The sequence below is a fragment of the Plecotus auritus genome, assembly GCF_963455305.1.
Source record: "Plecotus auritus genome assembly, chromosome: 5".
NCBI classification, from domain to species: Eukaryota; Metazoa; Chordata; class Mammalia; order Chiroptera; family Vespertilionidae; genus Plecotus; species Plecotus auritus.
Genome location: NC_137776.1, coordinates 46126329 through 46141802, shown reverse-complemented (window position 1 = coordinate 46141802; position 15474 = coordinate 46126329). Strand labels below are relative to the sequence as shown.

Sequence of the window (15474 nt, the reverse complement as noted above, 5' to 3'; positions counted from 1 at the left end):
CTTAGTATTAAGCAAATCCCCGTTTTTTCAAAATAACCTTAAAATGTTCAATAAAGACTCTCAGCTCCTGTACTAAAAATGAGCACTTTTCAAAATGTTAAACAGAACCTCATCAATTTTAAGGAGTCAAGCTTTCTGGAAATGTAAACTTTAATATTATTTGAAATACATAAATATTTAGATGTTTCTTCTCAAATTACCACATTTTCTTAAGCTAAGGGAAAAAGAGGAAATAGGTTAGCAAGCGCCATCTTGTGGATTCCCTAGAAAATGTTTTCACTCTATTCAGTGACGTTTCAGAGCTAAACCATTATAAATACTCAATATGATATTCTCAATATTCAAAATGTTACTTTAATTTAAATCAAAGTATTCACCAAAGGTTAGTTTTCCAGGGGCCAAACACCAATAGCTGTAATGAAGTGCATTTGTGGATTTGAGGTACGTTCCTTCTCCTAAAGCCCTGGAAATATTTACAGCCAAACCATCACATTTGATTGTTATGACATTCTCAGGAGCTAAGCTGGAGAGATATATACCAAAGGAATTAAAAAAGTATCTACTCAGTGGAGAAGTTAGAATAATTCTCCTAACTTTGTAGTGTAGCAGTCATAGAATATTGCCTTGTAAAATAGAGGCCTTTTCTTGTTTATAAAAACTAAATTATAAAAATTCATCAAGAACTCCAAAATTCAGTGGAACTAGTAAGTACATACATCCATAGATGTGTGTGTGTGTGTGTGTGTGTGTGTGTGCGCGCGTGCACACCTCTTATAAGAAAAAGTTTTAAGTTAGGGTTAAGGTACATAGCATATAAATATGAAAACCAATAACAAATAAAAGACTAAAAGGAAAGAAAACGCCCCCAGAGTCATGTTTTTAAGGTTCTCTTTGGACTTCAGAAATAGCATGATTTTATTTTTCTTTTAATATTAAAGAAGAAATATTAATATTATAAATGTACATAGTGGCCTGGAATTGCCTCACTTGCCAGCCAAAAGATGTATTTTCTTTGGCCCACACAGTGCTTTTTAAGGCCCCAAATAATTACCAACATTTAAAATTAGGAAATTCCTCAACATTCCCTATTGTCTATGTTTCTTATCTGCTCATTGTAGGCATCCAAGTTTCGGCCGTCGGTTTATATTTTTTCTTTCTAACTTCCCTGATTTTTTTCTTCAGGGTTATTTCTCCTGGAACCCTTTTTTATTTTTTGGGTTTATATTACCAATTCTAAGTCTGGCTTTAAAATCATAAGTTTGAAAAAGTGCTTCTTAATGGTATTTATTATTTAAAGCTGCTGCATTTTTCTCAATAAAAAAAAATTTAGCTAAAATTTACCTATTATAAATTCTTGGTCTCTAAATCTAGGGATTATTAGTTAAATGCATTTTAATTGTATTTTCATAAGCCTTCTGTTTAAATTTTTAAAATTGTACCCTGCCATCTAGTTATGCAGCTAAAATATATATGTAAGCAACATATTAGAACTGCATATTTATTTCAAATGAAAAAAAATCTACCTTGAGACAGATTTTTTTTTGCAAATTATCTAATATTGATACACTTAACATACATTAATTTTCCTTCTTCCCTTGGTAATGGAAAATAGCTTATTATAAGACCTGGAAATGTTGGACATTTTTGATTAAGACTTTTATCAACTTTTCATTAAATTAAAATGCTTTCCAAAAAATCCTTTTTAAATTTTCAAATGCCTCTATTTTCCCTAAGGCCAATTATTATGAAAAATAAGATGAAAGAAGAAACGTTTTGATTAGCTTGAGCTGAATGAGATGTCACCCCAAAGGAACAAGTCCTGAGACCGGTGAGTGCAATCACTGCTCCTGTCCTCCCAGCCTTCCTGAAGTTGGTGTGTGTGAGTGTGTGTGTGTGTGTGTGTGTGTGTGTGTGTGTGTGTGTGTCAGACAGACAGACAGACAGACAGACAGACAGACAAAAGAGAGAGAGCAAGGGCTCCTCTGTCTGGAGAGACCTAAGAACAGCAGATGAGGGGAGAGGGTGGTGTAAAGAGGCTTGTGTCTCTCCAGAGAACTACAGAGCCATCTGTCTGGAAAACTCAGGATGACAGGCTTCTAAGTATCCTGCAAGTGTCCTCAGTGTATAGCCACGTTTGTTTCCTCCTTCCTTTTTAGTGCCGTATTATTAATCCATCGTGTTCCTTTTTCTTCTACTTTTGAAATAATGCCCTTTTAACTTCAACTAAGAGTGAACTGACAAGTTGAGAATCATTTCACATTCAAGGAATATAACCTGAAGTCTCTAGTTAACTTTTAAACATTATGATGAAAGGGGAAAAAACATGAATTGTGCTTTGTGTTATTATGGCTCTCAACTGTAACTACATATTTTTCACACAGATATAATGAGATAACATCCAAACCTGAGAACGTTTTTTTTAATCCTCACCCGAGGATATTTTTTCTGTTAATTTTTAAGGAGAGTGGAAGAGAGAGGGAAAGACAGAGAGAAACATCGATGTAAGAGGAACACATTGATTGGTTGCCTCCTGCACGAGCCCTGACCAGGCTTCAGTCCTGAGGAGAAGCCTGCAACCATGGTACGTGCCCTTGACCGAATTAAACCCAGGACCAAACCTGAGATTATTAACAAATGCTAACCAAATACTTAAATAGGTAGTATCACCAAAAAACAACTTATAGGAGTTGCAAAGTCAATTTCAACAATTTTTTTTTCCTCAGTGAACTGAAGTATTATTATTAGCAATACATGAAATGTCCTATAAGCCACCGACTTCATCTTTCTTTTGGAGTTTCAGCACATTCTGGAAAACAATCTTTGGCATGAGCTTTTTGGTCCACTGCTTAGTGACTTCTATTCAGCAACTTTAAAAACACTTAATAGGACAGTTTTTAAACTGAGGAATAATATGCAAATGTCCTATGAACTTGCCTAGCCCATCCAGGCCTGAAAGTGAGCTTGAACAAGGAAGCACTTCCCTTCACCACCTCCCTGCTAGTGGCCTGAAAAAGTCTAAAAGAATAGAGTTCAGATAACAAACTACATACCCGTATTTTCCTTATCTTTAGCTCAGTCTCACAAGAAGTTTGTTTCCAGGTGAATACTGGACACCTGGCAAAGGGACCAGCCAATCAATCTGGATTAACAAGCCCTGTGTTTGCAAATGCTGTTGTGTGTCCCTTCCCCTCTCTTTTGAAAGTTGAAAGAAGGACAAAGAGGCTTTTACAGAATATAAAACAGTAAAATTCAATCAGAATTTCAGCGGGAAATTTTGAAAAAAGTCAAGCTGACAAAAGCGATCTATCCCAAAGTAATAGATATTTTAGGACTATATGTATCTCCTCCTTTAAAGAATGAAAATAGTATCATTAGGCAATAAAAACAATATATGAGAAATTTTGAGGTATGTTAACCACTATTATCTTGGTTAAAGTATTACAAAGTTGTAGAAAAATTAAAGAATGCTTTATATTTCTGCCTTTGGAACTGTTAATCTGCAGAAATACTATGGTTTGAGAACTATTTTATTCACTTAAATGTTTTTGAGTACCTACTACATGTGAAGCACTGCACCCAGGACAGTCAGGCATACAGAAATGAGAAAGTATGAATCTTACCTCACAGAAACCATCAGCCTAGAAAAAAACATGATAAAGATACATAACTACTGTGAAAGGAACATACTGACGGATGTCACAGGAGATTTGCAGATAAAATGATAAAGAATTCAGAAGGTAAAGAGTTTCCTTTTGGATGGGTGGCAGGGCAGGGGGCAAAGGGGGAGGAGGGAGTTAGGGCAGGAGTATGAATTGCAGTAACTGAAAGTAAGGGCAGAGCAGGAGTTGGAAATACAGAGAAAGACATATGGAAGCTATTGCAAAGACCAAGCTGCAAGTTACTCAGCAGCTGACTGGCTATTAGAGGCAAAGGAAGAGAGGATGGTAAAACACAAGCTGAGGACTGGGAACACAGGGAGTTCAAAGTGTCTGCAGGAAATCCTGATGGAGGTTTGGAGGGTGAGGAAGGGCGAGGCCGAAGATGGAGACTTGGGAACCATCCACATGGTGCTCACTGTTGAAAGCCCATATATTCCCAAGTGAGAAAGGGAGGTCAATTCTTGAAACAGCACTGACATTTGCAATAGTCTTGAATAAAGTCTTTCTTGTTGTTTTAACAAGTGTCAAAAACACTTTTCTTTCATAGTTGCCTACCTTTCTTTCCACTAGAGCTGAATGAGATTCCCAAATTCCTCATAAATAAGTTTGATAAAGCACAGTGGCTGGACGAGATGGTGTAGACCAGGGTTAAAGAGCAGGCATGCAGGGAGAGGAGGCGGGGCATCTCCAACGCTATCTCAGTAAACCTCTGGTAAGAGGAGGGCCACCAACAGCTCATGATGGTGCTGAGCGGGTCCCAAAGTTGAGGAAAGGCTTTCTTCCTCAGAATAGGAAAGCATGACGGTGACCTAAGGGAAATGACCCAAAGCAGAGGGTGAAACTAATGATACAAGACAGAGAAAAACGAATCCCCATGCTTACTGCTTTCAATCTTTCTGAATTATATCTTTCTGAAAACCACCTCAAATTCTTTCCTGAACAATGAGAGGTATTAATAAGTAACAAATAAAAATATTCTTTTACCCATTTAATATGAATGATTAAACTGTCATTTATATCTGCTCTCTTAATAAACATAAACACTAACAGGAATGTTGATGTAGCACACAAATTTATTATTATGAGAGAAAGATTATATTGCTTTTATTTTCAAACCTCTAAGAGGTTAAGTTGGCCATTTCCATATTGAATTTCCATTCAATTTGATTATGTTCCCTACTGTGAGGGTAAAACATGAATAGACCAAGCTAATTTATGTGTGATTCCTTTGTACCACTGAAACGAAAAGGAACAACAGTTTAATGAAGTGGAATTTGTTATCTAATTATGCCAAATAATTTAGAAACATCTGCTGGTGGTTAGTAATACTATAGTTAAACCTCAAAGAATCTGCTCCCAGAAAGATTTCCAATTTATTCAAGCCTTTGTTAGCATCCAGTTGGGGACTCCATATTAGAATATGGAAGCAAGGGATGATATTATGCACATTTACTGAGGTTTTTTTTTTTTAAAAAAAAAAGACGAACAAATGAGCAAAAAATAATGAAAAAATCAAAGGAGTGCATCATATGGATTTGGGCCTTAAAATTAACGCCCAAATTTAAGAAATATAGACTACTGTAATATCAATTCATTCAAATGTTTACGAGGAGCTGGTATGCATCAGACACTGGCAGTTGTTAAATATACAAAGACATCCATAGCTTTCCCATTAGGAAACCACCAAATGGGAAGACAGGGGAATATAAACTACAGTAATCATTAAATCACCACATGACAAGTAGCAGGGCAGAAATGTGTGCAGGGTGCTATGGATGCAGAAAAGGTATAACTCACTCACAAAGACTACTTAGAAGAGATGACTGCTCAAGTTGAGGTTTGCCAAGACGTGTAGTGGTGAGTGAGGCAAAGAGGGTTTGGGAAATGATGGTGCCAAAGGCACATGGAGTGCAATCCCTTCTGGACACGTACAGGTGGTTCAGTGTGGCAGAAGAGTAGCCTCTGAGAGGGACAGGATAAGAGATGAGGCCAGTCGGGTAAGCAGGGGTCCTCACTTGACAGCCTTATATGCAAGCTAAGGAATTTGGACTTAATGGTGATAGGGATTCACTGGAGGATTTTAAGCAGGGAAGTGAATTGTTAGACTAAACAATTTCTAAGAGGCAGGTTTAAATTTCCAATTATCGACTCTAACATAATAAACAAGAATAATCCAAAATAACAAAGGAGGAAAAAAAGTAAATGAAAACAAAAGTTTAAATTGAGTCAAGGTTATTCACAGGCTAAGTATATAGAGTGATAGTCCGTTGCTGCATGTTCACTGATTGATTTATTCATTCATCTACTCAATAAACTTGGATTGAGCACCCGCTATGTGCCAGACATTGAGCATACAGTTCTTGACATATAAGTGCCATGAGGGCAGGGGCTAGATCTGATTAATTCTGGATTACCTCCCAAAGGAAAAGTAAGCATTGCCTGTTAGCCAGTGTATTTTTCACATTTTCAGAGTGTAATAGAAAGTATCAAGAGTCCAGCACTAGCAGAAGTGTATCTGGTCTCCACAGTATATCCCTGAATTATGTCTCTACCAGAGCATTCTCAGACAAAGTCTACAATAGGACGTGGCGTGTATTTAGCCACACACATAAAGAGAAATATTGCAGACTACTTTTTCAAGTGAGCCCACGGATTTGTGTAATAAAGAAATGGAGAAACTCTGCTGGTATCTTGGATCTTTGTTAATATTTATAATAACAATTAGTGACAATATTAGCTACTATGTATCTTTAACCACTGCATTAGGACCTGATATACACGATCTCATTTATCTCTGTGTGAATGGGAGAAGAGAATAGCCTCTGTTTACACATGAGGAAAACAAGCCGGGAACATACAGGTGACTCCTGGCAGAGAAAGGATTAATTCCACATGCTATGGAAGTATCCTCCACCAGCTTTCCATCTCACTCGGACTGAGGTAAGGGCTCAGCTGTGAAGTCCTTGCCCTGGTTATATAATCTGGGACCCCAATATTCCTCCATCCCCCAGGTAGCTCTCTGTCCTCATCTCCTACCACTTTCCCTGGCTTACTCCACTCCAGCCATGTTGCCCTTCTTTCTAGTTTTCAAAACTGCCCAGCACATTCCCCAACTTCCTTCAAGTTCCTCCTCAAAATTCACCTTAGCTGTGCAGTCATCACTGAATACTCTGCCACAGAACTGGTCCCTTCCCCTTCCCCCTGCTTTAGTTTTCTTCATAGCACTATACATTTTTCAGTCGTCTGTCTCCCTACACTGTGAACATAAACTCCGTGACAACAGGAACTAACAGATCCCCAGCACATATTAGGTACCCAAAATTCATTGAACAGATGAGTAAACAAATCGCAAAGTAGAAAAACACATACCACGCCTCAGAGATACTCTTCAGAAAAATTATGAAACAGTATACACTTCTTATTTTTACTTCCTTCTCTCACTCTCTGGTTCATCTATTCCTTCCCCCAATCCCAAGTGTGCCATGTTTTTATACTGTTCTGTGCTTATATACTGTGCTTTTATACCCACTATGGTCCCTCTTAGTAGTACCCCAACCTCTAAATAAATACTTCTGCCATTTTCTTTTATCTTACAGTGTAGCGCTCTGAGTCAAAATGCATGCCCTGCCTTACTGGTGTAAGATCTTCAGTTCATAAACTAAAATCATTCTTTCATACTATATGAAGATAAGTACATATATTTAGCATGTTATTTCTCATAGGTAACATGCTGAAGATCATGCTTTAATGTTAATATAACGCTGTACAATTCATTCACCAGGGAAGGCCTGCAGGGGAAATAGTTCGGTTGTTAGATGTTTATATATCCCTCAAACGGGCATTTACACCACTCACCTGTCACGTGTCCGACCTGGCACAAGTCTCTTCAAATCCCAAAAACATCTCTGACAAACTAATCTCACTGACATTAAGGAGCTAAGAAACAACCACAAAGTTCTATATATAGGCACACATACTACACGGGCTGAAGATATGTGCTAAGGGCAGAAATGGGAAAATCAGAAACGACCAGCAGTTTAAAGAAGGGGCCCCACTCAATTTCTGAAATGTCAAGTTTGTGGTCATAAAAATCTATCAAAGCAGAGACATATTGCTTGGACCACATCCTTCTGCTTGCTTTACACCTAGAAATACACAGGCCAGTGAAGTCTAGGGAAGAGTCAGCGTGGAAAGGGAAAGGAGCAGCCTTCCGTGCTGCGCTGCGGCTGAAACAATGAGGTGGCCCTTTGCCACGCCCTCAGCAGCGGGCCACAGGCCGGCCTGACTCACCTTCCCTCCTCCCGCAAATTACTCCATTGTCCGAACTAACTCTTTCCAAGAAGTGCTTATTTTTCTAAATTTAAAACAATTCAAAAGATGTACAGGCATTTTTAACCTACCAATTTTTACTTTTGTTTTTTGATCCTTGGGAAATAAAAGGAAAAAATCTTTCGAAAACCATGAAAAGTCCTAAAGGTTCCCAAAAATAAAACACTCTTAAAAATAGTACTTTCTGTTTTTGGTTTTTTTACAGTTAAAGTGAAGTAAATTTTCCTTCTAATCAATCTGTCCCACCCTGGTGATTTTTTTTTTTATTATTAATAACAGCTTATATTGAGAATTCACATACCATAAAAATTTACCCTTTTAAAGTATCCAATGTAGTGGTTTTTAGTATATTCACAAAGTATTCAAGCTGAATGGTTTTAAAAAATAAGGAGCCAAATTAGAAATGTATATCTGTACCTTATTTTCTCAGACATTATGTTTTTCAATATGATTTTCAATGTAAAATATGGTCACACCACCCTGTTTTCCTAGTTTCTTCCTATTCTGTTCTTAAGGGTAGTAGAATTATATTAATAAAAATCTAAATTTATGGGAACCATTTTCTACATAAGAATGACATGTGACTGGTACCGTGGTTGTAATGCCAGGCTCCAGGACTTGTCTTGCACTGCGTTTGCACAGGAAGTTCAATAACTTCATTTAGTTTTATATATTGCAGATAAATAATAACGTTTTTAAAAGGTGCTGTTGCTGATACTTTATGTAAGACTGAGAAAACATCAACTACCCATATCAAAGGGTATTATTACTAGAGGGACTTAGAGAAAAGCTACACACACCCAACCTCACACCAGGAACTCTTTGTTATGGCTGTTCTCAAGGTGACAGTAACTGAGGTTAAACCAATCTGATGAAAAATGTGTAACTTATTATACTAATGTCATTCCTTCAGAACTATTATTATCTGACATACAAAGCATGACCAAACAATATTTTTCTGCCTAATTCTCTTATGATAGCTTCACATTAGTATAAATCATGCATTCTCAATGGGTGGTAAGAATGCCCTCAAGGGAGCAAAGATTGACTTTTGGGAGTAAAAAAAAAAACAAAAACTTACTTTTTATGCCTAAAGCAGATATACCATACAGTCCGTAAACAGATAATACAGTATATCTCTGGTTATATTAAAGTTTCATGGAGAGAACAACTGAGAAAATATCTAAAAAGCATCATGTGGACAGTGATTTTTTTAAAAAAGGTTGAGAAATGCTGATGTAAAAGAAACTTTTCTTAACAAATACGTCAACTTTTTATAATTGTACACATCACTACCTTCTGTCTTCAAAGACTGGGCTGCTATAGGATGGCTTCTTGCAAGAACAGATGTGACTCAAAAAACTGCATTGCCAATATTCCTTGTACACAGATGGTGACTATCAGAGTTATAGCAACTAAAATTCTTTTATTTCTCTTACATAGGCCCAAATCTCCAAAGATTAAAAGAAAACTTTTAAAGCTGAAGCATTAAGCTTTTGACCAGTAAGAGCAGGAATACGAACAAGTACGCAAATAAGAATGGCGATGTTAGGAAGTAGCCAGGCTCTCACCATTGGACCACCCTGCTGCTCAGGTAACTCCCTCTCAGATTCTTTGATGAGCAACATCTGAAAAATAAAAACATCGGCAGAGGATGTACTCAAGTGGGAATTTCCTATAAAATGAGCTTTGGGTCAAGCAAGTCATACTGAAAGTGTGCAACTTGACCTGTCTTTCTTAAGATAAATTTTAGCAGCAGGACAGTTATGGGCAATCAGAAAATTTCCTAACTGTATCTCAAAGAATACACCATTGCCACTGGATCCAAAGGATCTCTATAAAGATGCCCACAGGCCAGCGTGTCAGGGTACTGAGAGATGCCACATGAAGTAGCATGATGCAAGATTTCCATGGCAGTAGAAGAGTCTGAGGAAAGAAAGTAAGAAATTTCAGAGAAATCTCAAGAATGAGAAGTGATCTATGGCAGTGATAATGGTGACTATATGGTAATGAGAGGGAAAAGATAAAAGGGGAGAGGGGGCAACCCCAGAACCAATTCCACCCACACAGAGAAGAGAGTTATTGAGGGCTCAGCCAGCCCCCTGAACTGTGAATGAGTTACCAATCTCATCATTAGGTCCTGGCTGTACACACCAGCCCCATTTAGTTATAAATGACAGAAATTCATACCAAGAGATGACTTGGGGGATGCTTTTTCACCCAACTCTGTCAACTAGAGTGCTACAGGATGGCCAATCAGGATGTTCTGTCAAGTACACCTGCTAAAAAGTCCTAAATTAGATGACCTGAGACTTTCCTTCAACCCCAGCAATTATTAAAAGAACACGTGCTTCTCTGTCAAGGGAAGTTCTAACAAAGCTTGCATAGAATTAGGTAGTCAGGTCCAAGTGGTACATTCTGGAAGGTAAACTCTAAGACAGGGACCATGTCTCTTGCACACCGCTATATATATTTGTGGAACGAATAAGCAAGGTGCGTGACCAGAGTATGAACTACACTTAGGTAATTTTTTTATATGAGGATTTAAAAATTATCAATGCTGATGTCTGAAGGGTGGGTTCTGAAAAGTGAATTAAAATTCTTGAAAATTCATGAACCTTTAAAAATGCATATTTTCAACTCCCAGATAAGACTGTAAAATCAGGAAAGATTAGAGTCTGGTCTATCACAGAATAGGGCAGAAATTTGCATTAAAAATATCCTTTTAAGCATAAAGGAGGTGATTAGTAGTGTACAGAAGAGAAGACATTCTTCACTCTTCAGCTTAACTTGATAATTATTTTACTGAGGTCCTACAACATTAAAATAAAAATATTACATGTATATAAATGTAAAATTGTAGTAATTTTGGAGGCTCTCGTTTTTTTGTTTTTAATTAAGCTAACTTTCACTAACTTCCTATAAAAAGAACACTCTTGACAATTATAAAACCTGGATGGCAATGTAAAACAGAGCAAAAACACTAGATTCTATTGCTGGGTGCTATGCATTGAATTGTATCCTCCCCACAAATTCCTATGTTGAGGCCCTAACCCCCAATGTCATAGTATTTGGACAGAGGTCCTTTGGGAGGTAGTTAGGATTGGATGAGGTCATGAGGGTGTGATCCTCATGATGGGATTAATGCCCTTATATAAAGAAACCAGAGAGCTTGCTTTCTCTTCCTCACCATGTGTGGAGAATTAGCTGGTACCTTAGTCTTAGACTTCCCAGCCTCCCAAACTATGGTAAATAAATGTCTGCTGTGTAACCGACCCTGTCTATGGTATTTTAGTATAGCAAGCCAAGCAGTCGGGGCTAACCAACTAACACACACAGGATATACAACATGGGACCTGACAATGGCTCCTGTGGGGAGGCTCTGGCAGAAATGTACTGAGGTCTGCCTTTGATGATTGAGAAGTCACACCTGTCTAGTTTCTTGTTCCTACCTTCTCTTCACCTCCCGCTCACAGAACTTGATTATCTCATTGTTCCTCTGTTGTAAACTGGATACTAAGAGTAAATATGAAGGGACAGGAGGTATTTAGGATTGAGATCTATTAGTTAAATAGTAGTAATATCTAAAATAAAATCCACTTCTTCTAACCCTTGAGGACTGCTCTTAACATATACAAAAGCTGATTTTGAATTGGACAAGTTGGAGGAAATCCAGTATTTAACTTTAATACAACGGTTTTCAAACTCGAGTGTGCCTAAGAATCGCAGGGGAGTCCCTTTAAGTCCCCTCCCCCAGAAAGGCAGGTGCTGTTGGTCTCTTGGAAAAGGAATCAACATTTTTAACAGGCATCTCAGATGACTGATGAGTGGAGTGCAACCACATTTTTGAGAGCAGCTGCTGCTCTATCATTACTGGAAAAATAGCCTCTACACACAGGTGTAGTTTGCTTTATAACAGGAATGGTCTTAAAATTATAACCAAACTGGATTTTGTAAACTAAATTATATTTTCTCACAAGATAACTTTAAATTTTTAAAGTCACTTGTTTCACGTTAAGGGTGGGATGGCTTCTTATACATTCTTCTAAAGGTCAAATTCCATGTTCTGTCTTTCCTTACCTCCACTCAGAAGTTAAAGATTTCACAATTTAGGAATCCATTTAGGAACCTTATCACATACTCCTCAATTTATCTGTTTTACTCACCAAGAATGTGAGTATTCTAAAAGTGGTTAATTTGTAAACATATAACCTTTGAAAACAAATTTGAAAATGCAGACTATCTCTTTAGGAAGGACAATAAATTTAGTCAGAAATAGTTTTAAAGAAATTTACTGCTATGTATTAGCACCAACAGTGTAAGATAAATGCTTCTTCAAAAGAAAATAACTATGAGTAAAGCCTTCTATCATTTTTCGAACAAAAAAGTCACTACTTAAGGAAAATGCTTCTAAGCAATGCAGAGTAGATACAATGTATTGGGAAACAGTGAAATTTTTATTATTTCCTTCAGACAAAAAAGAATACTTTTTTAAAGTACCAATGGAGAACCAACACAAAGTAAGAAATGTCACTTCTCGTACTGTGGGTATTTGGACATCATAAACAGCCCTAGATTGAAGACCAGCAAATTGTGTTCTAGGCTCCGTTTTGCCACAAAAAGGCCATATAACCTTGATCAAACCTTTCTGGGTCTAAATTTAATTCCTAAAATAAGATGGTTACATAAAAGTAACTCTTTGATTCCAGCAGATTAATTCACTCTAAAGTATTTACATCAAAAGGCATTTGTGGTATGTGATGCATGATCAAATGACATTATTAAAACGTAACTGGAAACTTGATATTGTGAGTAACTTACTAAGACTGTTCTTGTAGCTATCAGTTACATGCCAATGTACTTTGTTTCTTTGAAAAACTGAATACTTTGAACATGCAAATTTTCACATACTGTATGTATTGAGTTTTCTGAGAGCAAGGTACATATGTACCATAAGCTGTTTCTGTAAAAGGAAAGAATGTATCTTTGCAGTCCTTCTTTCCAACCCATTGTCATTTCTGACTAAGGAAAAAAAAACACCTTGAAGTCTTAACCACCCAAACAATAGTGTTGCAGTAATTACATCACAGAAATAACATTTCTTTCCTGAAATACTCAACGATATTCTCCGGAGATTACTTACTTCCAGTAACCAACTTTCTTCTGTCTGCTGTCATGTTAGAGCAAACATTTTCAATTTTAACGAATAAGTTCACCACTTACTCTAGTTTTCAACGGAATATACTGTCTCCAAAAAAATCCCCCCCCAAAATCCAACAGGAATCAACACATGCATTTGGCAATTCCTGAGAGGTTAGGATGCACAGACATCTTGTTCAAAATAAATAAACTTTCCAAGATCTTTATTTGTCGACCTGAGAAACGTAGGATTGGAAACAACCAGCCAACTACGCTCCCAAGTTGGCATCTTAAGGAGCCCTCCGTTTACAAAACACCCAGGACCTCAGAGCCTCCCACACCAGAATTGGCCAGGGGAGCACACGCCCATCGGCCCTGCCTGGAAAGGGAACAATGGGAGAGGCGCGAGGGAGCGAGCCCGGCGCCCCGGGCGCCCCAACTTCCCAGCCCCGACCCGCGCTCCACACCGCGCACGCCGTCCGCGCCCCGGGCGCCCCGGCCCCCGCCCCCGAGCTGCGGGGCGCGGCCCACCTGCGGCGGCGCGGGCCAAGGACTGCACTTACCAAACAGGGTCAGGGCCATTGTAAAGGCGATCGCCGACTGCTCGCTGCCGCCCGCCAATCCACGCGCTTCTCCCAGGCCGCCCGGAGGTCACCGCACCCGCCTGCGGCGCTCACACCTCGGAGGGAGTCGGGAGTCGGGAGTCGGAGGGGCGTGGTGGACGCCGGCGCGCTGGGAGGCTGCAGGCCGGGACGCAGGCGGCCACTGCAAGAAAAAGTTATTTACGCGTTATTGTCAGACGCACCCGGCTCAGGGGAGACCCGCTAGCCCTCGGCGAGCGGGCACTTGTCGCTGCCATCTGTGCACTAGCGGAGCGCGCGCGGGAGGTACCTGCCAGGCGGGGAGGCTGGGCCGCGGCGGAGGGCAGACGGAGAGGCGGCGCCGCAGTGGGCGATGGCGCGGGGAGAGGAGCAGCCTCGCAGAGCCCCCGGCGGGGCGCGCTCACTCCGCATCCCGCGGCCTGGCAGTCGCCATCTTGCGATAGCGTCTCCCGCTGGATCGGCCGCTGCGCCCCCTCTCGCCTCCCCATCGGGCGGCGGAGCTGCGTGCGTTCCCATGGCAACGGGCGCGCGCGGGGGTCGGGGGCGCGCGCCCCTCCTGCCCGGAGCCGGGAGCTGCGGCCCGCGCCGCCGGGTGAGCGGCCTCCGGGAGTCGGACGGGGCGGGGCGGGACGGGGCGGGGTGCGTGTGAGCTGAAATCCCAGGATTTTTTCATGAATGGGCTTTGAGGAGGCGCAGAGGAGAGAAACACGGAGCTGTTACTCCAAAGAGGGAGAGTCACTAGATGCTCCATGAATACAGGGACCAGCCCGGGTCATCTGGGGATGGGGTCGTTTGAGGACAGTCTCTCCCCCGGCGCCCACGGGGTTAACGCAGAGTCTGGGGCGAGTGACCTGAAGCTTCAGGACTCGGGAGGGAACCTGGAGTCCACCGAGGGGCGCTGCGTGTCGCTTTCCTCTCCGTTGGGATTTAGGAGCCCCTGGGAGTGGTCTGGTCAGCTTGTCCTAGGTGAGGAAACCGGAGTCGGTTACAAAGCAGCTGGGATGACCTAAAATAAATTGTGACAAGGTCAAGGTTTAAGCCTAGTTTTCCTCCTTGTACTTCAGAGCGCTTTGATACTGTCTCAGGAAACATCAGCATTTCTCACTAATTGGCACTCCTCCGTTACCACAAAAGATTGTTCCCCTGAGCTTTCGCATTTATCTAAGAATCACGGGCAACATCCTTCTTTCTGTGATGTTCTCCGCTGGCCTCTGCCTCTGCTTTAATTAAGAAGAAGCCATGGAAGGCCCTGAGATTATCAGCCAAAAGATGTTCTTGAAAAGCTCGGTTATGATTTCTTTTTTCATTTAATGTATTCAAAAATACAGTATTCTCTGGTTGCTAGATATGTTCCCCGTTTTAAAAATTCTCCTTTTTACTTGAGTCTCTGCGTGGGGAGTTGATACAATTTCCGCATCTAATCATGCAGATTTTCTCTTTGGTCCTTATTTCTTCCTACGTGCGTCTTTCCTCTTTCAGTTCCTTGAATTCCCTAGTGTCATTTTCCTCTTCTCTTTCTAGTTTTCAACTTTTAAGAATATTATATAAATAACTTGTTCAAATAGAAACACTGTTAATTCATCATTTCACAGCTGACTCAAACATCAGAAGAAAAAGAGGAGGAGCCAAGCCTTTTGTTTCATGTCCGTTAACTCAAGAATAAAAGAAACAGTAAAATAATTCAACATGAATGGGCAGATGTGTTAGGTACCACATGCTGGAAATTTTCTGATGTAGTAAAATGG

At 40.0% G+C, this 15474-nt stretch overlaps 1 protein-coding gene across 3 annotated transcripts in view; it reads right to left on the bottom strand.

Annotated features, from left to right (window-relative positions):
• The window catches only part of CHN1 (chimerin 1), a 162486-nt gene extending 148145 nt beyond the window's left edge, over nt 1-14341 (bottom strand). Inside the window, exons 1-2 of one of the 3 annotated variants that reach the window (XM_080669888.1) lie at nt 14019-14341; nt 13691-13892 (exon numbers count right to left, since the gene is read on the bottom strand). Coding sequence is in view for 1 of the 3 variants with exons in the window: in XM_080669887.1 (XP_080526013.1) it covers nt 13691-13709 (19 nt within the window). In the remaining 2 variants the exon portion in view is untranslated. The remainder of the gene's footprint in view (nt 1-13690; nt 13893-14018) is intronic. The other 2 variants (XM_080669889.1, XM_080669887.1) reach the window with 2 other exon arrangements.
• Between the last annotated feature and the right edge of the window lie 1133 nt (nt 14342-15474).